The sequence below is a fragment of the Heliconius melpomene genome, chromosome 20 (assembly GCF_056956725.1).
Source record: "Heliconius melpomene rosina isolate 202511_hmr_F chromosome 20, ASM5695672v1, whole genome shotgun sequence".
In the NCBI taxonomy this organism is placed as follows: Eukaryota; Metazoa; Arthropoda; class Insecta; order Lepidoptera; family Nymphalidae; genus Heliconius; species Heliconius melpomene.
The window spans coordinates 3,755,646-3,783,593 of NC_140408.1; the positions used below are offsets into that span (position 1 = coordinate 3,755,646).

Below are 27,948 nucleotides of genomic sequence, written 5' to 3' on the forward strand. Positions count from 1 at the left end.
GCTTGTAATCGAAATATGTACCTATATATAACGAAAATGTATAACGGGGTTTCCTTTTATTACGGATTTCCTTTTTCCAATTTTTCAATGGTCCGTCACAGTAAATTGAAATGTTGTTAAGTGGAAAGTAATAGGAAAATATTAATAATAATATTATTATTAGTAATAGGCGAATATTCTGAAATATTTTTCATAAAATATTACATTTTAGTTAGAAAATATGTCAGAAAATTAAATTTACATAGAAATAAATGATTTATAATATAAAAATATATTTCTTTAAAATTTCTTTAAATAAATTCTTGTTATTATTATTCTTGTTAATTAAATTCTTGTAATTTCTTTAAATATTTTTTTTTAATATAAATAAATATTTTTTTAAATAGAAATTTAAGGAAATTAAAATAGAAAATCAGAGGTAAATATTTATTTAAAGTTACAATATTTATATTCGGTACAAACATTATAATTATAGTTTGAAACGTAGTTTATTGGGGATATGACAAGATAAACCTTATGACACCATTGGATTGGAATTACATTAAATCTTTATAATTAATAACCTTCTACGTTTTCAAATCCTTCTGTGCTGACAGCTCAACTTAACATAGTACGTATATTTAAATATATTTTGACATACACAATTAAAACTAAGTACATAATTCTTTTTATAAATTTATAATAAAAATAGAAATTTACTGAAAACTTAAGTCGGTATTTCAAAATATTTTGATACTAGGCATATCTATACCGATCAAATATGTTTTTTTTCATAAATTTTCACTTATTATATTTATATATGACATAATAATTAGACATTACAATATTTTTACATAAATTTTAAAATTTAAGTTGATATTTGAAATATTTCATAATATTAGCATAATTATGATAGACATATTTTTATTTCCATCTAATCTCATGTTAACTTCCGTATTCCTTATAAATAAACATCAGTTTGTTTGTATAAATTAAAGATATTAGTTTTTTATGAACCAAAAAATATATATAAATCAAACAAGCCTACGGGTCACCTAATGGTGAGCGTAACACCAGAGGAGCTACAGATGTGTTGCCGGCGCTTATGTTGGAAATAGACGAGCTTTTTGAACGTTCACATCGACCTGAAAACACTGTTCCAGTTGCTTGGAAGAATAATATATTTCTCGTATTTAATTCTAATACACAACCTTATAAAAAAAAAATATATAATACAAAAAAATATTAGAACAATATTTTACAACTGAATAAGAAGGCTACCTAATTAAACAAAAAATGTTAAACCTACATCTATAAACTTTACATTGCAAATTATCCACAAGTAAATATTAAGCATTACAATAATATTTATAAATATATATAAACATATAGGTGTAAATACACATAATTATACTAATAATATATTTTTTAATGAACAGTATATATCTGTAAATACCACATTTTGAATCTTTCGTTAATGCTATTAATATATTTAAAAATATAAGTAGTTTTAATTAAAACTTTATAACGACTGTCCACAAAGAAATACACTACCACTTTTTTTCAGCTTCACGCATGTATCCCGCTTGTAGCAGGCATAGGCAGAGGGAACCTACTAATCTTAATACATCGTTCCCCACACTACGATATATTTAATTAAAATGTTTTACATAGGCAGATATATGTAATATTTGTGTAATGTAACAAAACTTAATTCAGTTAAGTAAATTATTACTCAAATTATTTCTTGATTCCAACTTTTTCACATACGAATAAAATATATATCCTAAAGTTGGTAACAGTTGAGTTTACGAGAACTTAAGTAACTAACAACTTTGTTCTATAAAATAGAACAAAGTTGTTCATTTGAAATACTCAGTAAAATGTTATTTAATAAACAAACACTTGTTTTATTTTACTAATGTAAGCCAAGCCAATTTTCATATTCTGCTATTATTCCACTTGACTATTATATTATAATTTGTATATTAGCTAATAAAAACATCAATATATCCATATATATACGTGTAAGTTTTTCAAAGGTTTCATATATAAATATAACTATATAAATCCATGCATCTCGGTTCACCTTGACTTGTGCAACTTAAAAGGTTTTTTCATTTTTCTTACTTTTGTTGCAGCTTTAATGGATAGTACTTTGTTGGGAACAATATTGCGAAAACACATTTACAAAAACACTTTGTTTCATTATTTTGTAGATTTTAATAAATTAAATATATTTTTATCTTTAATTTGCAAAATATATTTAATTTTACATATAAAATTAAATGATAATTCAGCAACAAGCCGTTCTTAGGAGCTTACTAGTTTGAAAGTTTGTCATATATATTATTTTTAAACGTTCATTCGTTAAAGTTAAAATTTCACAAAAAAATTACAAGAAAATAATTTTAACGGTACACAAAACGCAATTCAATGAACTTTCGATTCATAAAATTAGAAAGAGGAATCTGTCCAACAGTTTCTGAGTAACACAGAGGACGGACAAAAAATAGTTTTACAAATACGACCGACTATATATATTAGCTTTACCTTACATTTAGTGAAATCGATAGAGAATAACTTACAACGAACCAGTCACAATACACGTCATCCTACGTTTTATCACCTGTTTCATACATTTCAAATCGAATACTATTATCTAAAATCTTAAAAAACGTCACACATTGGTGTTACTTCATTAAATTAAGACCTCACAAGTTTAGATTACTTAATCTTAATAATATAAAACATTTAAATCTGATTACACTTTTTACGGAATATACAGTTTTTATACTAGAGGAGGGTCGATAGATACATTGGTTTCATTAACCTAACAAAAATATTTCTGTATAAAAAATCTAAATATTACATAGGATAATGTTAGGATCAATGGAATTGATAAAAATGGCTTAAATGCAAGGAAGACCAACGTTACATCAAATCCTTAGGATACTGAATAATATTGCATAGTACAGACTTAAGAAGAGTTGGACGATTTAGGAAATGACGCAAGAGTTCCGTTTGCTATTGGCATGCCTTTCTCTTATTTGTTGTAAATGCGCTAGTTGAGCTGGCGACGGCACGTGCGGTTGGTTTGATGGGGATGGCGATGGTGACGAGCCAGGAGGGCCTTGGGGTCCAGTCGGCAGGGACTGTCGTCGTCTTCGACGCAGTGCTGGTGACAAATTGTACTTAACCTTCGCTTGTACCAGTAATTCCTTGAAAATTTGCGACACATTTATGTTATCTTTAGCTGATGCTTCTACAAAACCATTTTCCCAGTCAACCGTTACTACCGACTCGGTGGTATGAAACTCGACCTGCAACAAATTATGAGTTATATATATACCATTTTAAAAAATCGAATCTCGGACGTTTCCCAAGAGACACGGGTACAAATCCTCACCCTAACAGAATTTGTACCCGTTAAAATAAATAAAAAATACTAAAAAGTATAAATTAAATCTTTCTAATAATTTTCTACGACACATTTCAAAACATTATGAAAGTTCTAATATATGACTTCGTTTTCGTCCAAAAGCCTCACGTTCTAAAACTTGTGTTTAATGTCAGGAAGCGCCAATAAGTTTCGCTAGAGCTAGAATTATTAACTAGACTTCAAAGTGTTTGATATAAATAATTTGAGATGCATGAAACTAAGTTGTTAATTATGTATATTTTCTTCCAAGATATTAGAGTGATTATAATAAAACAATGACATCCCAGTATAGAAATACATACACAGTACATACAATATCAAATGTAACAGTATAAATGTGCATTCAAATTTCCCTCAATAACATGTAAACTAAGTGTACATATGTATGTCTGTTTGTGGATACAGCTCATCAATGTTAAATATTTATACTATTACATATTTATTTCTATTTAAAAAATCTTTTCTATACAGAGAGGAACATTTAAAAAAAAAATGTATGTCCGTTTAAATAATAAAAACCGGTCACGTGTGAATCATCCACCAAGGTTTCCATATCAATTTTAGGATTGTAAGCCAATGGTACTTCCCGGTACATATTATAAATGTTGACAAGCAAATATAAGTTTGTTGTTGAAGTACAATTAGAAGTCTTAAAGATTTTTTATCTGTAATATAAACATAATTTTCAAATTTTCGGATATTTCTCTTCTCTCTCTCTCTTAAGTGAAAACTTCCTGCCAAATTTCATAGTGGTAGCTCTACGGGAAATACTTCATATATGTTTTGATTATGCGGTGAATAAAGTTGACAAACTTAGGTTTGCATACGCCCATGCATAAATTTTGTTTGTAATGTAGTAGGTACTGTGAAGTATGTACTGGTATAAGTAATTGGGTAACTTTAACCTTTCGTATTTTTCCTTTATTTGTATTGTAAGCTCTCACTTCGTGGCCGATAACCGTACGTCTACGATAAGTACCTACCTATAGGCTTAGATTGCTCAGGGAATTTCGTACGAAATGCAGCAGAAATGCTAAATAAATGCTAGAAATTTGAGATTCTGTTCTCCGGGAGATCGTAAACCTGAATATTTGATATTAATTTCAGCTAGATATTTCTACGTGATTTCGAGTTAAATGGTTTTGACAGACGGACAGATGGACAGACGGACTACATAATAATGGTATAAGGATTCCGTTTTTTTTAAGTACGCAATCCTAAAAAAGATAATCCTTAGATCGAAAAAAAAGAGAAATAAAATTGGCGAAGTTTATACAAAATTAAAATGATTGTATTTAAACAACATTATTAACTAAATTGGTACAAAAACTAACATCGTCGTATGTTTTATTAGTGTTATTTCATTTCTTAATTTCTCTACCAAGTAAAAATAAGAAAATATCTTATTTTATTTATCATAGTAGTTGAAAATATAGATATATAGAAGTCTATAAAATCTACATAAAATTAAAACAAAATAGATAAAAAAAATCGATTGAATGAATTTTCGATTTAACATACGTAGGTCGGAATATAAAGATGAAAGCACTATATAACTTATCCAACAGGCATTAAAAAATAATTTAATTTCTCTTCATATTACATACTTTTATGTAAAAGTCATTTCGAGCGATATTTTAGCAACTCAATTACAGTTTGAGATTCAGTGCACACGTAAATTATAATATCCGCTTCGCCGTGGATTTTATATTTAACGTTTCCGCTTTATATCGCTAACAAGCATAATTTGTGTTTTGTTAATAAAATAAGAAAGTTTTGGGGGAGAGATTTTCATAATATATTAATGCACTTTTATTTCGTAAATTCATGAGTAGATACCATTTCTAGTCGGGATGACTTGCCCTAGTCATACATTTAGATTGTGTGATTTTTTAAAAATTGGTGTAATTAAATTAAGTTTTAGTGTCCAGAATTCGGAGGATAGTGAGGATCGGAGTGTCTTAACACTAGGTTCCCTTTGCATATCCTGCTGTGTGCGGGATACAGCGTGAAGCTGATTTGTTTATTTTTTAATAAGAAAGAGGCTAGACTTGTATAGCATTTGCACAAAACACGATGTTATATAATTATGTATTTTTAGCTTTATGCTGTATTATTAGCCAGATACCTAATTTTCGTCATACAGTGCTAACCAGATTTAAATTTAAAGTTTTAGCTTTACAAATTAAATTATTAATTAATTCGCCAATAAGCTTGACATGATAACTTATACATATACATAATTATATACAAACAAACAATACTACCAACTTTATAGAACTTAATACAATGAAAACGTAAAATACGGATGTGGAGAGCGCAGCAAAGCGGATATTGACCAGACAGCAGTCGCTGCAGGTTATTATCTACTCTGTTCCGGGCTTCTCGCAAATACTCTACGTGTTCGTAGTTCCATTAATACATATCCACTTTAGCGTTGTAGTGTCATTTTATTAGGTTAACTTTATATGTTTGTGATTTTTATGTTTTTCGAATATAATAAATTATTATAGAATACTCTTATATAGATGCATTTATTGTAATACAATTTGTACATAGGTAAATAAATAAATTAGCTTTAGGCTGTATCCCACATAAGCCGATTTTTCCAAGCCATTGCGTGTTGAGTGGCGGAACTCAACGCCGGATAAGTATTAATGAATAATAATTAATTTCCCCGAGCGGGGATCGAAACCAAAACGGCCTCGTCTGTACAAATGTTATGTATCGCACAAATGTATATACAAATAAATATTTGTATATAAATAGACATTTAATTTTTAGAAAACATAACAATTTGAACGTAGCGGGATTTGAACCCGTGCCTCTTGGAAACCGTGCAAGCGCACCAACTCTAGCACTTTAAAATTGTAAAAAATAAATAGAAATTGTTGATTTATATATACATAGGTATATTACAAACAAATAAATATTTATATAAAAATAGATATATCCAGCAACAGCACAAAACGAAGCAAGTTATTATCAAAGCTGTATCAATTAATTTATAAGATCTCTATTAAAATGACAATTTTTACATGAATGACATTAATTAAATTGAATTATTTATCGAAAGCGAAACATTTATAGCTTCATATGTAGTCCTTATATTAAATCCTGAATTTCGTATTCGTATTTCCATGTAATATTTTATCAGTCTGAATGCTTTCACGTTTAGCAAATAATATATTACCTACGAATGAAGGGTACGAAAATCTAGATGGATTTGTAGCATTTCTCTATACTATTTCTTTATTTATTATCTCCGTAAGCTGAATCTTCACGCGTCTTATTTCAATGTATTTGATTATACTCGTATACTCGCGGCTTACAACCTATTTGGTTTTTTTTATATAAATCAAGATTGACATTACTTTTTGCAAGACTTAAGCTTGCTAAGGACAAAAAGAAGTTGGTAATACGTAGGTATACGGTATGAGTTGGTTACCTTATATTTAATAACTCTCATAGTTTTACTTAAAAAAATGTTAATTCTAGTGAATTAATTTGCGAAACTCTGCATCGTTCTTAAATAATTGTATAAGTAATTAATAAATTAAAAGAAATAAACTATCATAACGCAGATGAAAATGTTTCAAATAAGACATAACAAGGTTAAGTATTTTTGCTTTACGCTTTATCCCGAAATAGCAATGTAGTAGGCAGAGAGAACGTAGAGACAAGACACTTCGGTCTACGTTTAACAGTAATTGTCGGAACCCAACGCTGCGCTTTGCCTTGCCAGCTCTTTGACGATCATACACTTTCATTACTGGGCTGAGAGAGTTGTCATTTTATTTTTAAATAGTTCCTTATTGTAACTTAACCTTTTAGTTTTATAATTCTTATTTGTTTTAAGTGCAATAAAAGAATATGAAGATAATTTGTCCTTTCGATTGGAGATTACACCTATGTTATCCATTTGCAAAACGAAGGCTTTGATTTTTTAGTTAGGGTTGAGTTTTTATCACTAATTTTGCGCGAAAATATATGAAGAATAGAGTGATTTATCACTACATTAAAAAATATTCTTACATTATTTCTTTACTTTTATATAGGAACATAGCTTATACATTTATGCTGGATAAATTTAGAACGTAAAGTTGCAGCGTGCAATGGAGGGAAATGGACACGTCAATCGTACATCCGACTTTTAGAGGCCAGGAAGTCTGATGATAATGGAAATATTACATGACATGGAAATTGATGCACTGCTAATGTATTTTGTTTTCTTGAAATATATTTATTAATTCATCAATGTTATTTAATTATTAAATTAAAATTATCATTTAAAAATAGTAATTATTTCAGAAAAAAATAAATAACATTAAATACAGAGGCCGTCGTAGCGCAGCGGCACATGGGTGTGACTGCAACGCGACGGTTATGGGTTCAAACCTCACTCGAGGAAGTGAAATATTTATTTACGTTTATTTATTTTTTTTCGTTTTATTTCTTTGCTCTGGTGTCGAGGCATAGCGCGGCGTTGAGTTCTGCCACTTAACACGCAATGCCTCCAGAATTCGGCAGAAAGTGGGGAACGGAGTGTCTTAACACTACATTCCCTCTGTCTACCCTGCTGTGTGAGGGATACAGCGTGAAGCTGATATTGATACCGATTAAATACAGACATAAGAAAGTTATTTGTTGCAACTGCTATAGTTACTTTATAAAGATTTCAAATAGAAAATTAAATAAAGATATTACTGAATATGGCGCTTAGATGCAATATACGATACTAATACAATAGTTTAAACGTAGTAACCCTAAGGCACGTATGAGATTAAATTCTTTCTCTTGCACAGTGACATATTAATAATAGTTGTTATTTACTAGACTCTCTACGACGCAACTGCAGTAAAATTTACTATAATTTATGTAGGTATATTTATTATAATTTATGTAGGTATTTGTAAAGTGGCACAAAAGTGTGACTGTAACACGATAATTGGGGGTTCGATCCCCACTCGGGGGAATTAATTTATTATTTATTAATATTTTCATTTCTTTACTCTGGCACCAAAGCAAAAAAACTTGATTGAGTTCCGGTACTCGACACGTACTCGTACTAAAAATTCGGCGGAAAATGGGTAGCGTAGTGTCTTAACTCTAGGTTCCCAGGTTCCTTCTGCCTACCCCGCTAAGTACAGAATACAGCATGAAGCTATAAAAAAATCTTAGAGTTGAATATCTTTAAGCTACAATTATACGAAATATCTGCTGAAATACGTTGGTGGCTTCTAGGTGGTGGGTGTTAGTTGAAGAGTTGATTGAGTTACAGTGTTATCGCCTACATATTCAGTTAGCCATATTATGCTGGACTTACCACCTGCGAGTAATCTCCTTAGTAAGTATTAAGGGCGTACGCTACAATTAATTTTATTATACAGATTTTTAGTTTGTTCCTTTGAAATGTATATTGTAAGTTGTTTATAAAATATTATTTGTTAAGTTATATTATGTTGGTATTTTTAATTTAATATTTTAGAATAACACTGTTAAGACTCTCCGTTCTCCACTCTCTGCTGAATTGCGTGTGCATACCGGCACTCAACATTGCGCTTTGCCTTATTACCAGAGCGAAATAAAATTATTAATAACTATATACTTTCCTGAGTGGGAATCGAACCAACTACCGTCGTGCTTAAAGTCACACGCTTGTACCAACTACTACTCTACGACGGCCCCGAGATTAGGTGTATTGTGTCGGTTATTTCAGTTACAAATACAACGGAGAGATGGTTTCACAAATGACTCAAGTTATTTAACTTCAAGACCTCAGTCAACACTTTATTGTCTAAGTTATCTTTTTCCATACGCGTCTCGATTTCTCTTAAGGTGCCTTTGGGTGTAGACGTGACAGATGAATTCGGCCATTTTGTTCAGGGAAAAATTGTACCTCACAATCGTCTTTTATATCTGACAGGCTATATATTATACTAGCGGCCCGCCTGCGTAAATTACTTTATAATTAATTTCTGTCTCCATGAGTACCTACGTCCTATAAGTGACGTCCTGCAAAGTTTGAGACTTCTAGCATCTGTAGAAACGAAGTTTCATACAAACTTTCAACACCAAAAACAACCCCTTAGAAGTCGAATATTACAAATTCTCGTCTTAGCGAGCACCTACGTCCTATATGTAACTCCTATGCAAAATTTCAGATTCCTAGCACATGTAGTTTCTGAGGTTTCCTGATGAGTGAGTGACCTTTCGATTTTATATATATAGATGACAAGTTCTAATTGAACATTAAACATAAAAGGAAGGGAAAAGATGGCATGTCTTAGAACAAATGATTTCGTATAAATACTTTTGCAAATTTGGAGCCACTAGGTGTCTAATCGTGGAATCAAAATTTACACCAGGAAACATAGTGCTAAGACACTCCGTTCTCTTTAATCCACTTTCGTTACCTACTTCCCGCCGAATATTCGTGACGTTGAATGGCTGAAGTGAACGCCGCGCTTTGCTTTGTAAGATAATTCGGGGAAAAGTCCTATATTTTCAATAATTAGAAATCGAACCCCCAACCTTCCTGTTTACAGTTTACATTATAATAACACAGTAAGCTTAACTAACCTGTCTTTCTCCAGACTCTGCCATATCCACTTTATTACCTACAACAACTATTGGCACGGCTGTACTTCCTTTACTCTCGTGGATCTGATCCCTGAGGGCCCGAACTTCAGCGAAACTGTCCGCATCCGTTATATCGTATACCAGTATGAATGCATCAGCTGATTGCATAGACAGTGCTCTCATTGCAGGGAATTCGTAGGCCCCGGACGTATCCAAAATATCTAAAGTTAGTCTAACGCCAGCCACATTGAAATCTCCGTGATGCATCTCTTCTATGGTTCTCTTATACTTCGTGCAGAAGGTTCCGTACAGGAATTGACATATTAGTGAGGATTTGCCAACTTTAGCAGCGCCCATGACGACAATTTTGTGTCTTACAGCATTATTGGTTAGGTTGCCGCTGCTCGATGTTACAGTGTGCTCGGTTTTGTCAGGTCTGTCAACAAGAAATAATTTAAAATACAACAAAGGTCATAAAATAATAAAAAACTGTTAAAAACTATTATTTATACGATGACGTTCGAATGAGTGATTATGGGTTCCGTACCAACAGGGGGAAAATAATTATCACCGTAATTATCATTCGACATTCAACTACTCTAATGTGGACAGGAAGGAAAAACAGTATCCTCAATTTGAGGTTTTTCACTAAACTGCAAGTTAAAGCAAAAAAAAATCAAATGTAAAATATTAGCTTCACGCTGTATCCCGCACACATCAGGGTGGCCCGAGGGAACCTTGTCTTATGACAAGGTTCCCTCCCCACTTTCCAAAAAATATTTCAATAAAAAATAAGTATTCTAATAACACTTCTCCATTATTGTTTTTAATATTTCCAAGTACATATATATTTTCATAGTAACAAAAATGTTTGTTGCATCAATACGCAGTTGAATTGGATAAATGTTTAACTATTTCATACTTGTATGTTAAATATATTTAATATTTTGTACTAACACATCCCACTTCAGCTTATACAGATAGCTCTTATTGTTGCAGTATTGTATTTATATTTTCTAGGAACTTACAATACACCCACATACATCATACGCCCGTATGATACACGATCAATCGTTCAATATTTTCCATTGTTAGCTATTTAGTTTGAATTTGTTTTTTTTTTTGGGTCATACTGTATTCTGCATCGAATGAGGGAATTTAGTGTCACGACACTACGTTCCCTATTTTCCGCCGAATTCTGGAGACATCGCGTGTTAATTGGCAGGACTTAACGTCGCGCTTTGCACCAGGGAAATGAAAATATTTTATTTTCTCGAGTGGGAATCGAACCCACAACCTGTCGGGTCCACATTCACACTTTGTACCCCTGCTCCATGACACGCCTCCATATTCTATTCATATCCAAATCCAAACATTCATATCATTCAATACAAAAACTGAATTTCAATATGAGAATCCTAATATAAAAGTCTACGGTTTACCCTTTGTACTGAGGAGACATTTTTCGTGGAATGAATTTAATCATGTAAATCAGATTTTGAGTTAAATAGATTATGTGAGGTTAAATCTATGCTTTCTTAATTTACAGTGTAGATTTTAAAATTGGGTGACGTCTTTGTTTTTTCGTCCATTTCAAGATTCCTTCACTAAGAAGGAATTCAATTACATAACATATTAAATAGAACAAAGGTACAAAAATATTTGAATTCTATGAAATAAAGTAATAAATAACTCTTGACAATTCTTATTTGTCTGTCTGTCTCTGCCACGATTGGCATAGCGTCTGAATAGAAACGTGAGGGTTCTGGGTTAATTGTTTTTCTTTTTTATCATAGCTTACCGAAACCTGAGAACCTAGTGTTAAAACACTCCGTATCCAATAAGACAAGTCAGTAGAAATATTAAGGCATAGCGTGTTGAGTGGGCGAGGAAAGGGAAATATTAAATCTTTTACTCCCCCAAGTGGGAGTGGAACCCACAACTGTCACTTTTACAGTCGCTCGCTCATGCCCCTGCACCACCACCCATTGCAATGACTAGGGATTAATAATCCCTATATAATAATAAAATAAAATTTTAATTTAATTATTCCTTTATATTCATACAAAACAGTTGTATAATAAAGTCGTATAAACAATGATTCGTCGGATGTATTACAAATATATTTTATATCATCTTTATCTTTTGAATTTTATGCATAATGGAGAGTTGAGTCGAGCGTGGCAGTATACGACGTGCATTCATTTATTCAAAACAAGAAGAATCACATAATTACGCCAGCTGTAGGTACAACATCATCATGAAGAGTATGAAAATGCAACTTTTACATTTAAAATACTATGTAGAAAATGTAACTCATCTACCCATGAGTTATAAGTGTACTTACTTTTTTAAAACGTAAAGAACTTTATTCGTCTCTAGTTGGTATATAAATGAATATGGTACGCTTTAAGTTAGTTGAGATATTTGACTATTTTTGTATTAGAAAATTTGTGCCTATTTAATTATTATTTAAATTTTTTGAAAATTCTTCGTAATTTTTTTTCTGTTTGACGCTGTACCTTGTATGATACGCGGTATACTCTGCTGGGTGGATAGAAGGAACCTGGTGTTAAGAGACTCTACTCACTACACACTTTTCCAAATTCTGGAGGCAATGCGTGTGGAGTAGCGGAGCTCAAAGCCACGCTTTACCTCGACAATAAATATTTCCTCAAGTGAGAATCGAATCCACAACCTGCCGCGCAGTCACAAACTTGTGCCTCTGCGCTAGAACTGGTCTTAATCTATTTTTAGTTTTTTAACAAGTTACTTGTACTGATATAGCTATTAAAGCAAATTACAATTTTACACAGTTGTTATATACAACCCAAAAGGTAGTATCACCTCTAACGATATCTAATTTCCACGTACTATCTGATGTTCCCAGTGTCACTACTTATCGGTCGACCGTCGCAGTTATAATATCGATCCACCAATAAATTTTATTTTACAAACAATACACGAACGAACTGCTTAAGATGTAAAAATTGCTGTTTAGAGTAAAAATTTGTCTATTTTCTTAAATATTAGATTTTAATAAGCTCTCAGAATGTTTGCTTAGGTGGAATTTTAATATCTTTTACAAACATTGTAGCTGTATAAGCGTCTATGTATTGTTTTAGGTGAAATCTAATCAGAGTATTCAGTTTACAAAAAGTAAAAAGTGTACGAGTATATTATACCGTCTGTCTGTACTGGAGAATTCGTTGTTCGAATTCAAAGTTATTATTTCATAGTTAAAATTTAAAATATTTCGTCTAACTGCGGCATTCTGGTTTAAATGGGTAAGTTGAATAGAATGGTATCGGAAAAACAATATTAAATAAAACCTTCGATCAATTATAAAACATTATATTTATATCTCAGAATGAATGAAAGAGTAAAACAAGAAATTGAAGGTTCTTTGGATAAGTTTCATAAATAAAAACAGCTCAGATAATAATTGTACATCTATTTATATAGTTTTACAAAAAAAAATAACTATACTATTGCCCGCGTAATTTTTAAGCCTTATCATTTGAAATAATCCTACAAGTTCCTTATTTTAAACAAACTCTACATTCGGCTATCAAATTACCATCATAGAACACAGCATTCCTCAATTTAATTTTCTCGCGCAGTGCTAGAAGTACATTTGGATCTATCCCGCAAAACGCCTGGGTTCAATTAATCTTATTACCAGTGACCACGTTACAGGCCAGTTTACCTGAAAAGGAAATCACATCACTCTGCCTTCTAATCACAACTCGTAGATAACTAAAAATGTAGCATATATACTAAATATATGGTTTTTTAACTTCACGCTATATCCCGCACTTAGTACATTTCCGTTCTCCACTTTTCGTTGAATTCTGAAGGCATTCCGTGTTGAGTAGTGAAACTCAACGCCGCGTTTTGCCCCCTTACCAGAGCAAATAGAGTAAAATGAATAAACATATTAAATATTTCATTCTTCCGAGTAAGGAATAAAACCCATGCAGTTGTATGGAAATATATAAAAAATCCTATTAAATAACACATGAAACAACATGAAATTACTGATATTGAATCGAATAAAAATTATTGAAATCTGATGAGTTAAGTAAATACTGCAACAGAATTACTTTTTACAATATTTGTATATGTTCCAAATATTTCGTTTATATTTTAATACATTGAATAAGATTAAATTTTGTCATCATAATTTGGAACCAATTTATTTTCCGGTTATAAAAGAAAAGCTCTTTTATAACCGGAAAAATAAAAGCTAAAGTATTCTCCAAATCGCCTGAGTGTGAAGGTAATAACAATATCGTAAGAACTTAACGACGTCAATGAAACGATTTTGAGTGCCTAAAAATATTGGGAGAGATAATCACCAATATAAAATAACTCGTTTACAGTTTAACGATATACAAAACATAAAAGACAAGTACAATAGAAGAAAGATAAAAAATATTCGTATCAAACCATTATATTTAAAAATAACAGCTGTATTTTGCTTAAAATTTGCCTTGAAATTTCATTGAAAACCTAAATTTATCACCAAAGAAAATGTATCCCAAAATAACTTGTATTGTTTATAGAATTGAGAGTTATGAATAAAATTGTTAGATATTTTTGAAGCTTTTATCTGGTTTTTGTTTATGAAACATTTTACTAATGGTAGGTGGTTTTTTTAAATCGGCCATTTGCTCCATTACTGATGAATAAACAAAAAGAACGTAGTGATAAGTTTTTCTGTTCTCATAAGCCAGACATCCAAAAATAACATAAATTCCCTCTGATAAAGTTCGATTCAACCATGTCTTGGGGGCTTTAAGCACCATTTTATAAATTCTTCCGTTTTTCTATTTACTTAGAACTGTAGAAGTGCAATTTTAGAAACATTTGAAAAACAAACGAATACGTCATTAGGAGCAGATCGCTCTATTTATCTGCGGGTGGTGCCATAACAGCTTTATTGAGTCATCGAGAAACAATCGAAGTATATAACGCTGTCGTTATTATCCATTTAAGAAAGTAATAAAGTATTGTTACTTTGGGTCGTTAGTGGTTTGAGATACTGGGAAGTCGGTTACAAGCATATAATGGAATTGTTCTCATCGACCTTTTAATTAAAAATAAAATCAGCTTCACGCTGTATCCCGCACACAGCAGGGTAGGCAGAGGGAACCTAGTGTAAAGACACTCCGTTCCCCACGTTCTGCCGAATTCTGGAGACATGCGTGTTGAGTGGCAGAACTCAACGCCGCGCTTTACTTAGACACCAGAGCGAAGTAATGGAAATATAAACGTAAATAAATATTTCACTTCCTCGAGTTCATCGGGGATCGAACCCACGACCGTCGCGTTACAGTCACGCCCTTGTGCCGTTGCGCCACGATGGCCTCAATGCTCAATATACAAAATGATTTTAAGAAATTTAGTAAATGTACACATTTCCTTTTTGCTTTTGCTGCAATTCGAATAATGTTTTGGTAAATGGGCACCCGTCCATTAAATAACTCTCAATAAATACGCGGTTTTTCTCGTTTACATTTAGACGTTATTATTTCAGGCATATTAGATGGAAGTTTCTTGTCCCATACAAACTATTAATTTTTTTTTTTTTGGACTCTGAAATTTATTATTTTTTTATATGTACGTAGCTTCCAGCTTCGATCACGATTATGTTATATTATAAATGTCAAATTATGATACCTGATTAATCTTCTATCATAAAACGGTCCCCTTAACCAGTGGAGAAGGTCAAGAGTCGCTGACTTACGTAAACTGAAATAGATATTCTAAAATAAAATGTTGGAAGCCTATTTTTATTTTTGAACTCTATAAATTTATAAATGCATTAAATATATATTCAGAATGGGTTTAATCAATACATTCCATATTTAGTATTAGATAAACGACTGCTGTGTCAAGGTCAGCTATCTTATTCGGAAAATATATTAGTTATAATACTAAAACAGTTTTAAAAATCGTCTAAAAGAGTACTTATTTAATTTAGTATAATAGTTTATCTTTATTTATTTTTTTAATATTATATATATATTTTTGAACACGTTTTATGTATGTATGTATATATGTGTAAGTATATATTATTTTTCAATATTTGTATGTATGTATGTGTAAAGTATATAAACATTAAACACATTTTATGTAAGTTTATTTTATATTATTGACTTATTTATTATATATTATATAATAATTAATTAATTATATTTCATAAGATTTGCACTGAGACGTTGTCCCCTTTCTCCTCATTACAATTTTTCCGTAATGTTTCAAAGGTTGTCTGGTGGAGATTGCTTAAAGCAATAAGACCGCCTTTGCATACGTGTTTTTCTTTAAATTTTATTTGTGTTGTTCTGTCTATATATTTCATTTATGTGTGCAATAAAGTATATTCTATTCTATTCTATTCTATTCTAAAAATAATATTCTTCTTTGATATTTAATTATCATATTTTACAAAGCCGATGCCATTCATGGTGCGGGGGCACAAATATGAAACTGTAAGCGCAAATGCTTGTAGGTTCGATCTCCACTCGACGAAATGAAATATTTGTTTAAAGTTATATTTTCATTTCTTTGCTCTGGTGTCGAGGCAAGGCGAGGCGTTAAGTTCCACCACTCAACACGCAATGGCGCATTAATACTAGATTCCCTCTACCTACCCTGCTGTGCGCGAGATTCAGCGTGAAACTGATTTAATTTATTCTTTAATTTTGTACTAAATTCTGTTAATTTTATTTTATAAGATTTCACTAATGTGATGGCATTTATATCAGTGAGGAATTAAAAATAGCAAGGGTACGTTGAAACCACTCCCCACATGGAGGCACAGACTGGAGTTTTATAAAAAAATATTAATATCGAATGAATGAACAATAATAATGTTACAGACTGAAAGGGGGTGCGACGCCGCCATCGCCTTTATTCACATATGAAAGGATAGTTCCATGAAAGAGCTAACGCGATTCTTTGTGCGCGATGTAAAAATGTTTCACGGTGTCCGGCGTGAACAGACGTATGAAATCTATCTAATATAACATTTATATTTAATTTTTGTTATTTTAAAATTTAAATGCTGATTTGCTTGCTTTTAACATAAAAAAACTTAAAAACAAAATACTTAATGAATTATGACAGTTCCATATTTTGTAATGTTTTATGAAAATGTTAACCTACTTAAATATTACTATTTACTATTGCTTATTAAAATCATGCGTTCACAATTTCTATAATATATAAGTATTTAATATATGTAAACTTAAAAGCTCATTGTATTTCTAAAATATGGAAATCTCAGAATCCTTCATGCTCAAAGTTTTTCTTTTTATTAAAAGAACAAAAGACAAGAACAAAGTTACTTAAAAAGGCTTTTGCTTTAGCAAAACCGATTCACCAGAAGAAATAAGAAGTCCAACTAAACCTTTATAGTAGCTGTAATTGCAGGTGAAGCTGGTATGGTTTGAAATTTTATATAATAACATGAAGTTGACATCGATGCACGTGCCGTTTTAATGAAGGATATTGAAGGTACGGCATTTCAAAGGTAAACAATGGAGGAAGGCTTACACGTGGATAAGGTGGCTAAGATTTTTCTTTATATAAGAAATAGCTAATGCATTCAAATGAATATACTTTATGTCTGGTTTAGTGCAGTGCAGCAGTGCAAGAAAAACGAAAAAAAAGGTGAAAGTTGTACTTACATATTTGACTGCAAAATGATCAAGGTGGAGGTAGAAAAAACAGTTAAATCAAATATCGTAAAAGCAGCAACAAGCTTAAAATAAAATATATCCTATTTTTAAATTTAATAAAATGACAAATGTAAATATACTATAGAAAACTTTTATAACATAGTCGTCTCTTTCAGCACACGTCCGTCTGCACGTGTTGCTTTAGAATTCTCAAGATAGTATTGAGCCAATTTCAATGTATGGATATAGAAAAATGCATTCAGAATGTCTACGAATGATAAATTATTCCATATAAACAGAGATTTATTCCCTATTGTTACTCTAAGAGAAGATTCTTTATTATGTCAACATATTTTGTTTTTCATCAATTAATCTTACATAATTTTTGAAAATCCCAAAGGATTATGAGACATTTGTACGGCCTTAAATTACACCCACAATTGCATAAAGTATGAGTTATGAATAAAAATAACATTTTAACAATTTACGCAGATAAGTAATTTATAAAATTTGTAAGGTAATATTAATTAAAAAAACAAACTCCTTTTAAATTGTTTTAGGATTAGCCCCTTACCAAATTCGGCAAAGTAAGTAGAAAATCCAAGGTGAAGTGAACCAGTAAATTAGTTAACGCTCTGTAGACCCTACACCACGGCTAAGGTTCGTTTATTTAAAATTTTATGAATGAAGCGTGGTACAGTGGGACAGCGTGTGCCTGTGAACACATCAGTTGTAGGTTTGATTCCCGTTCGTGGTAATGAATTATTTAATATTTTCATTTCCCTGCTCTGGTGACAAGTTCCGCCATTCAACACGTCATATCGTCACGTCGAAGAGTCTGTCAACCGTGATATGTGCGGGATACAGCGTGATATTAAGAAAAAATAAAAATACTGAAAATATATAATAGAGCAAGCTACAATAAGAGGAAGATATTAACATATGCATTGTCCATTTACCGCTCATAAAAGAGACGTGTTATTCAGGATTGACCAAACAAAAATTTAAATATTTCTCTCAATGTCGTACTCACGTCGTACTCGTCGTACTCAGAATCGTTACCAATACTCGAAAAAATATTAAATAAATTCATTAATTCGATTCCAATTCATTATTACTTAATCATGTCGACTCATTTCATGTAGGTACATATGTATTTAACAAATATTCTGATTTTCTATGTAATAAAATGAAATATCTATAGCTTTCAGCGATCTTTCTAGAAACACTAGTCGGAGCCACAGGAATCACGGCGGGGGGCTGACAGAACGGTAGCTGTGTCGACGTAAATCTTCTTACCACATAAATGAAATATCCTATTTACATTTCACTATTAGAATTTATTTTGGATTCAAATCCCTTTAAACATAATTACTTTTATTGCAACCTTAGTAATGCCTAGCCATTTCGATATCCTTTTCCACCCTCAGATTTTTTAATGTTGCCTGTATTAAAAATGATTATAATATTTATATTACATGAACAAACTTAAACTTTCCTATTCAAGTTAAATAAAAAGAAAGATAACTAACTTATTAGACAGGATATTAAATTTTCCTTGAAATAGTAAAGAAAGTAGTTTCATGGAGCAGTCGAAGTGAAGTGAAAAATACTGAATATACTAACAAATACTACTTTATTCCAAGCTGATATTTCAGAAATTTTCTTTTTATATTACAGCTCTATGTAACTCCAAATAAGATTGGTTCCGCATAGCATTAAGTATGTCAAACTTATATAGTAACTAATACTGTTTAATCTTCAAAAAATATATAGTCAATTATCATAATATTTTAATTATACTGAAGATTGTTGGATTAATAGGTAAAACTTTTTACAATTAAAGTACCTATATAAAGACAAATATTTAAGAAAGAATCTCATTAAACCTGAAAGCAAGTTCATTGTTTTGAGCGAGCAGTTTCAAAATAAATTTTCAAAGTTCTCTTGTAAAATGTTGTTTTTCTTATAGAAATGATAAAATTTTTCATGGCCACCTGTGGGAGCGCTAAAAATGGTAAGTAGTGCGGTAAAAAGATAAACAAAAGTTTACGTAAATTTAGATTTTATTCTTTTATTATTTTTGCTTTAACATAGCATAGCTTTAACACATTTATGCATAAATATATATAAAGTTGAATGAACGCGTAAATCTTAGAAGTACTAGCTCGTTCATCAAGGATGACTATAAAGGCCTTTCTTCGCCTTTTATTCAACTTTATTGTAAAGATACAGTAATATTTTTGAGTCCATATGCTGACCTTTTCTTATCAGAATGAATAGATAGAGACATTTTGTTTTTATTTATCACAGAATAGTATATATAAAGAACTAAGTGTCACTTATTCTTATATATTCGTCACATTCACATTTTGTATTCTATTAACCAATGTAGAACTTAAATACTGGGCTTAGGACTTTCGAGACTTCAAAATGATAGCTATTTAAATACCTGGGAAAGTAGCAAGCCCGTGGTTGTACAATAGTGCTTTGATAACATATCAACCCATAAATGGATTTATAAGTTCATTTATACGTTCTGCCTCTGCAAAATATTATTTACTGAGTTGCCTCTCCATTTAGTAATTACTAATTAGTAACTCCGACTACTAAAATAGAGCGGTTGGGTTCAATATCTACAAACAGCCAATTTATATTGAAAACAGATAACAATGGCAAAAATTGTATATTCTCATGAAACGATAAAATTTCGGCGTTGAATTCCGCCACTCAACACGCAATGCCTCCAGAATTCGGCAGAAAGTGGGGAACGGAGTGTCTTAACACTAGGTTTCCTTTGCCTACCCTGATGTGTGTTTGACTATTATTACTATTATTACAGGAGTTTCCTCGGGTTATTTCTAGAAACTTTATAACCGTACCTTCAATTCTATCTAACACGAGGAACTTTTCGATTATAACAGCTATTACAGAGATTAACCCGTACAGCCAGACAAACTCTTCAGCTTAATAACATTAATAAACAGTGAAAAGTACATAACGGAATATATATACACTATGTCCTCTTTGTCTACCATACAGAAGATAAGTTAAAGTTTTTACTATACTATATTAAAATATTTAAATTATCCTTTGTTCTTGTATAAATAAAATACAACGGATGAGAGTAAGCACGAGACGAGTCGTTTATGAGATGCAGTAATTGCTTTCCCTTCGTCAACATCAAAGTCGTTTTCACAATAAGTGTAATATGTTCAAAATGTCAATAGCTGCCTTTATTGGAGCAACCCACTTGATTATCGATGCCTTTTGGATAATATTGATAAACCTGTTACGTTTTTACATACAAATTAAGGAATTGGTTAATCGAGAAATCGTTTTATAGGTATAAAGAAAGTTTTATAGATATAAAGAATAAATATCAAATAAATTATTACTTAATAATAATTTTAATTTATATACTTAATTTATCAAATAAAATATAAAAGTTAAATTAATATAAAATATTTGTATGTTATAAGTATAATTAATATATGAACTCTATGTTCTTTTAATTATGTGTATTCCAAATTTAAATTATGATTACCAATAAATTGATAATGTAATAAATTATTATTTTAATTTAAATGAATATAAATATATATACTACGCCACCAAACATATATAGAGTCATACGTAATACATGTAATACACGAAGATAATACTCGAAATTAATTTTATTACAAGTATAAATATCAACTTAGTGTATTATGAAAAGTTAACAGTTGAAACTGGATATGCCGGAGGATCGAGCACTTAGTTCAATTATTATAATTGCTTCAACTTAGTCTCAAACAAAGTTATGATATATTTGAAAAGATTATAATATTATATTATTATAATAAAAAAAACAGTTAATAATTATAGTATACATTTTAACATAACGTACGGACGTACCTTGGGGGTCTACGATCTTCCTCCGACTCCTCCTTAAGGAAAGACGGCTGCAAGCTGAAGCGGCGTCGGAATTGGTGCCTTCCTTTCATGTTGATATATTGGAAGTCCACTTAACACATATTATCGGGAAACGTAATTTCCGATCAGGTATAACGGGATACGTGCGTTACGCGGGACGCTCGGGCGGCGAGTGGTGGCCGGGAGGTTACAGTATACGTGCCAGAACCAGAGTAACCTTTAAAATAATACTAACTTTTGTATCACAAGGAAAATATGGAAATTTTAGTAATTTATTGTTAATATATTAATATAAATCATATATTCGTCGATAACCATTTTCAAAACGATTCGTAGTAAGGCGCTACGCAGCTTGTTTTTCGCGCTACGTTTTATCACAATCGATTTTCACTTTGTTTTATCGTAGAACTTATCAAATCCGGTGTTAGATTACTTTTGGTTTTTATGAAAAATATATATTTATTTTATTGTTCGTTGTTTTACTCAACTATTTCACAAAAAGTATAAGATTATAGATTGACAATTAAAAGTGTTTTTTTTATTAATATTTTGCTTAATTTACATTTATATTATCATTTAATATACTATAAAGTTTTCTTGGAAATGTTTAATCTAATAAAATTAAATAATAAAAGAGGATTCTAGCATCAAATAAAGTTGTTATTGAGTAGATAGACATAAAAGCGCTATACTAAAGCTCGCCTGTTGCTTCGTAGAACGAACATCTATAAGGTATAAAACGATTGAACGATTTATATGAGAAATAATTTTTGCCGGTGTCGATTTTCCTCCTATTTAGAGTCGTTTAGGGTATTATATTTTTTTATATAGTAGTATTTTTAGTAAATTGAAAAAAATATATGTTTTAAATTAATTATTTCATCTTTAAAAATGATATATGTAGGTATTATATAATATAAAAAACTGGTCATCATTTTTCAAGTCAATTTCCATCAAAACTATTTTTTTTTTCTATATTAACATAACTGATTCATGTTATCTTACTGACAAGAATTTTTTCATTTAACTCCAAGCAAAATGAAATGAAGGAGGCAATTTAAGAGGGTACGCCGCCGTTAAATATTTACATTCATAACGAGGTTGGGTCGTCAGCAAAATAAATATTTTACCTACGATATTAAACAAAAGATATTGTAGTCATCTTAAGAGATAATAATTACCGAGCTCGAAGATATTATCTGTTTTCGTATAGAAAATAATTTTATGTTGTTTTAATTTAAACTTACAAGAGAAAATTGTTTAATAAGACCAGAGAAGCTTGTAATAAATTTTTAATAAAACAGCTATACGATGTTTGAAAGAAAGCCAATATCTTGAATTAACTGTGTAATTGTCAATTATATTTAGTCTTTTTATATTTATATTGTATAGTAAGGCTATCCCTTTTTTTTTCAGTCAATTTTCTTCGTGTTTTTTCCATACAAGGTGACATTGGCGTGATGGTTGTGCTCAACTGGTATGCACGAAACACCACAGATGAAAAAATAATCGAAGGTTTTATTTTCTTAAATATCTTAGGTATTTAACTAAAACAGTGCCATTAATTCAGTTTTTTATTTTACCTTTTTCCGTTCTAAAATCACTTAGGATTATAAATACATTAATATTTCTTAAAAAATTTTTTCATAGGCCAGTCGTGGCACAGGTGTGACTGTAAACGCAACTGGTCGTGGGTTCGATTCTCACTCAAAAAAATGAAAAGTGAAATAGAAATTTATTTATTTCTACTTTCACTTCTTCGCTCTGGTGTCAAGGTAAAGCGCGGTGTTGAGTACCGCCACTCAACACGCAATGCCTCCAGAAATTGGCAGAAAGTGGAGAACGGAGTGACTTGAAAAAATCAGAAATGTGACACAGATTCTTATTATGGTATAAACATTTTAAACATAAATAAATAAAACGTTTCTAGTCAGTCGCTTACTGAAGATGCTCGAATACCGTAACGGTATACATATTTAATGAGATTCATTCACGTTTAGACCCAACTTGCAGGCGTTTCCATTGTATAGATAACAACTATGACTTAATTACGTAGGAACATCCAAATACATATTATACTTGCCAAGCCGTACGTGCTTACCGGCTTATTCATCGTCACGTACATGAAAGGTATTGAAAATACACACGAGTCAAGCAAATTGATGAAATTAGCTGAAAGTTATCAAAGTTCATGAGAACTTGAATGAAAGGAAATGGTAATGTAGAATTAAGATTGATTTCTGCGATAAAATGTACCCATAGGTAAGTAATTATCAAAGGCTATGGCGCAAAAGGTCAGCGTGTGAAGCGACGGTTATAGGTTCCATTTCCTCTACAGAGAATTAAGTTTATTATAATTATTGTGATCTAGCAAGAAGACAAAGCGCGGCGTTAAGTTCTGAGTTCGAGGTCGATTTATTCAATTCGCAACGTCTCGAAAATAACAACACTAGGTTCCATCTGTCCACCCTACCGTACCTATGCCAGCACCAGCGCACAGCTAAAAAACTATCCTCGTACATTTTCCATAATGAATATTCAGTCCAATTAGAATCCTATGACCTAACATCACTCTGCACTCTATATAGCTCTAAACTTTAAAAATGGAAAAAAGTTTTACCGGTTTTCTTGATTGTGCCATATGAAAAGTATTAGTTTTGTATATAGTTTTATAATAATCTCTATATGCTTTATTATTAAAAATATTGAAATGTCGTTTTTATACTTGTAATTAAGTAAATAATTATCAAAATTAACATGCAAGTATTGATGTTTTACACTGTTTCCTGCACACTGCTGGATAGCCAGAGTTAACCTAGTGGTAAGACACTATTTTTCAGCGAATTCTAGGAGCATTGCGTGTCCAGTGATGAAACTCAACGCCGTTTTTCCCTTCGATACCAGAACAAAGTTTCAAACAATAATTATTTCATTTCCTCGAGCAGGAATCGAATTCACAACATGTCGCATTTATATTATGTAATCCCGTTTAATTTAAAGTTAAGCTTTAAGTAAACAATGAGGATGATTAAAGTGGCATTTGCGGTGCTCATGTTGTCAGGATTCAAGATTTATATCACAATTTAACGATACCGTCAACTTTAACATTTACATACAAATATATGTATAACATGTAATTGTAAGTTTTTTTGGGTAACATATTTTGCTTATATCTAAGTTATCTGCTTATGCTTAGTTATATTTAAGTAATTAATGGTATATAATATGTTTCTTTTTTATTATTTTTCATTAGGAAGAAAAAAAATCTAATACTATGCTTATAGCCGTCGGTAATGTCACCCGCATAATCCCACATATTATAATAGGAATAAATATTAAAAGTTCGTGTAACCTTTTCTAGTTTCATCATTATACTTTTATAGTTTTTCATAAAAAACGTTAATTAATATTCTTTCAAAGGAGCTAGAGTCTAGTTTTTAAAGGGAAAATGGGAGCATCTTATATTAAAAACTAATTAAGTCGAGGTTAAAAGATAACAACACAAAATAACAATTCTTTTATATAATAGTAAATTATTATTATGGTTATAAAATGAAAAACGAATAAGAATTTTAATATATGTTGTAGAGGGTGTTATGACGCGTTTAGAGTAAATAACGAATCTGAATTCAACATATATATGTTATACATTAAGAAATATTATTCTTATGATACATTTTAAAATAAATAAGTAACAAAATTTTTAAATAAAAATTTAAGTAAATATATTTTTAAATAGAATATTCAATTAAAAAAGAGACTCGTAGCGCTTGGTGCTCAGTTCTCTCTGGCACACCTATAAAGCCTGAGGCTAAAAAAATAAACAAATGTGGAAAAATGCTATTTTATTAATCAATATACATATTATTTATATAATACTAGCGGCCCGCTCGCGGCTTCGCCTGCGGGAACTACGTTATTATTAATTTCTGTCTCCATGAGTGACGTCCATGCGAAATTTGAGACTCCTAGCATTTGCAGTAACGAAGTTTCATACAAACTTTCAACCCCAAAAACAACCCCTTAGGAGTCGAATATTGCAAATTCCCGTCTTAGCGAGCACCTACGTCCTATAAGTAACTCCTATGCAAAATTTGAGATTCCTAGCACATGTAGTTTCTGAGATTTCGTGATGAGTGGGTGACCTTTCGATTTTATATATATAGATTAACAATAAACATTACAGATACTGTAGTTGCTAGTGACACGGCCGATTTAACCAATTCCACTAATTAGATTTTCATATTTAACTTTAACTTTATCGAAAATGTTAACTCGGTTAATATCAAAATATTTTCCATAACCTATATTTATGTTATTCGAGAATATAATTCCCACGAATAATAAGTTATTTTTGGTTGTTTACGCAATTGATATTAAATAAATATTTTATCAGTAATGAATACAAAGGTAAAATTAAAATAACATTAAAAACATTCCTATAATGAAGAAAGATGGACGACATGTATTACAAACTTATATTAGTTTAAGCTGTCAAAGAACTAGACTAGAATTAGATATCGTTGTTTCTAGTACATCCAGGTTTTACCACTCTCTTGGGTGTCGTGCCCTAGAAGCCCTGCCAATTAGGATAAGAGCTTGACATCCTCTAGTTTAGTATTCTGAAATCGTGCTTAACAGTAATTAGGATGAAAGTTAAGTTCGATCCGTTTGTTATAAGCTAGTCTAAGAACGGCTTACAAATAAACTTTTCTACATCCATACCCATATTATAAATTTGAAAATAACTCTGTCTGTCTGTCTTTTACGCAATCAGGACCAAACCGCTAATTTAATTGTGATAAAATACTCATATAGAGATACTTGAGGGTCTTGGAATGAACATAGGATACTTTTTTTCTCATATTTGTAATATTATCGATATATACCAATATATTAAAATACTTATTAATTTGACATGCAATTTATTCTGCCGTGTTAATAACAACCGTCGCTATGCGACCGTTGCAAAGCAACGATTTGCAAAGTTTGTTGTTAGAAAACGTCACCCAAAATGAGCTTGCTTAACGCATCTCTCTATTGAAAACTGAAAATAATTTCATAAATATATTTAATAAATATTCGTATAGTTCAAACGGGCGTAGCCGCGTTCGGGTCCACTAGTTAATAAATACGTTTATTAGTTCAGCATCTACAGATTCGATTTGAAAAATACTTTTCTATAGTCGTATAGTCTATTTATCAAGGAATACTATATTACATTAGCCATTGTGCCTGATGTCAGAGTTACCTTCCGCAAACAGGATATGTCATACACAATGAGAAGTTATTTCCGTTTAACCACGCGGGTGAGGCTGCGGGTTAAACCTAGTTGCATATAAAATAAATGCATATTTTTATCACATTTTGTCATCTTATGCATAGAAATTCAATATTCTTTAAATAGTTTCATTTAATTTTGTAATTTAATTTTTTTTTGTCTCCGTCCTTTCCTTGAAAACTTGTAAATAACTTTATTAATACGTGTCTAATATAAAACGTAGACTTATTATATAAAATTCTTGCAATTACGACCTCTTGTTATTGGTATCGTACAAAACACTCCGGGCGGTAGACGTATTTAGAGGGGTGACAAGAAAAAATGCTTTAATAAAATGATATTTCATGTATTACTTTAGATGGATTAGACTTGCCTTCGGGGACATATAATTCAGTTTTAAATGTTTTCTTTGAAATCCATCTTAATAAATGACTGTATATAAAATGAAAAAATCTTAGATGACTTTATTCCTGACTGCTATGAAAGAGTTATGTTTTTCGCGCATATGTATAAATGTATGTAAGTATGTAATATTCTTTATTACCTCATATCTACAAAACCGCTGAATGGTTTTACATAATTGAGGATAGAATAGAATCATATAATCTAACGATTAGATTCGTCTTAGCAGCCCAAGTGTTCTAAGAAAGGTGATTACAAATCACACATGTTCATCAGATCAGATCAGTTTCACGCTGTATCTCGCACATAGCAGGGTAGGCAGAGGGGACCTAGTGTTAAGACACTCCGTCCCCACTTTCTGTCGAATTCTGGAGGCATTGCGTGTTGAGTCACAGAACTCAACGCCGCGCTTTACGTCGACACCAGAGCGATGGAATAGAATAAATTGAAATAAATATTTCGTCTCCTCGGATATCGAACCCACAACCAGTCGATCTGCCTCTTACAGACAGTCTTTCATAACTTAATTTATTTAAGTTATATTTATTTTAGCTCAGCTTAAGTTTTGGTTGTATTGCCATTAATTTCAGCAACTGTAGTAAAACGTCGCGTCGCGTCGGTCAAAGGGTAACTCGGCGTAAATAATTGGAGCTGCCCCG

General features: G+C 31.2%; 1 protein-coding gene across 1 annotated transcript; it reads right to left on the reverse strand.

Annotated features, from left to right (window-relative positions):
• Positions 1–412: 412 nt before the first annotated feature.
• LOC146527596 (ras-related protein Rap-2b) lies at positions 413–21,773 on the reverse strand. Its single transcript, XM_085205010.1, has 3 exons — positions 21,589–21,773; positions 10,004–10,439; positions 413–3,302 (listed from the first exon to the last, which is right to left on the reverse strand). Exons 1-3 carry the CDS (start codon positions 21,675–21,677, stop codon positions 2,979–2,981), a joined length of 849 nt encoding a protein of 282 aa, XP_085061136.1. The 5' UTR covers positions 21,678–21,773; the 3' UTR covers positions 413–2,978.
• Positions 21,774–27,948: the final 6,175 nt, after the last annotated feature.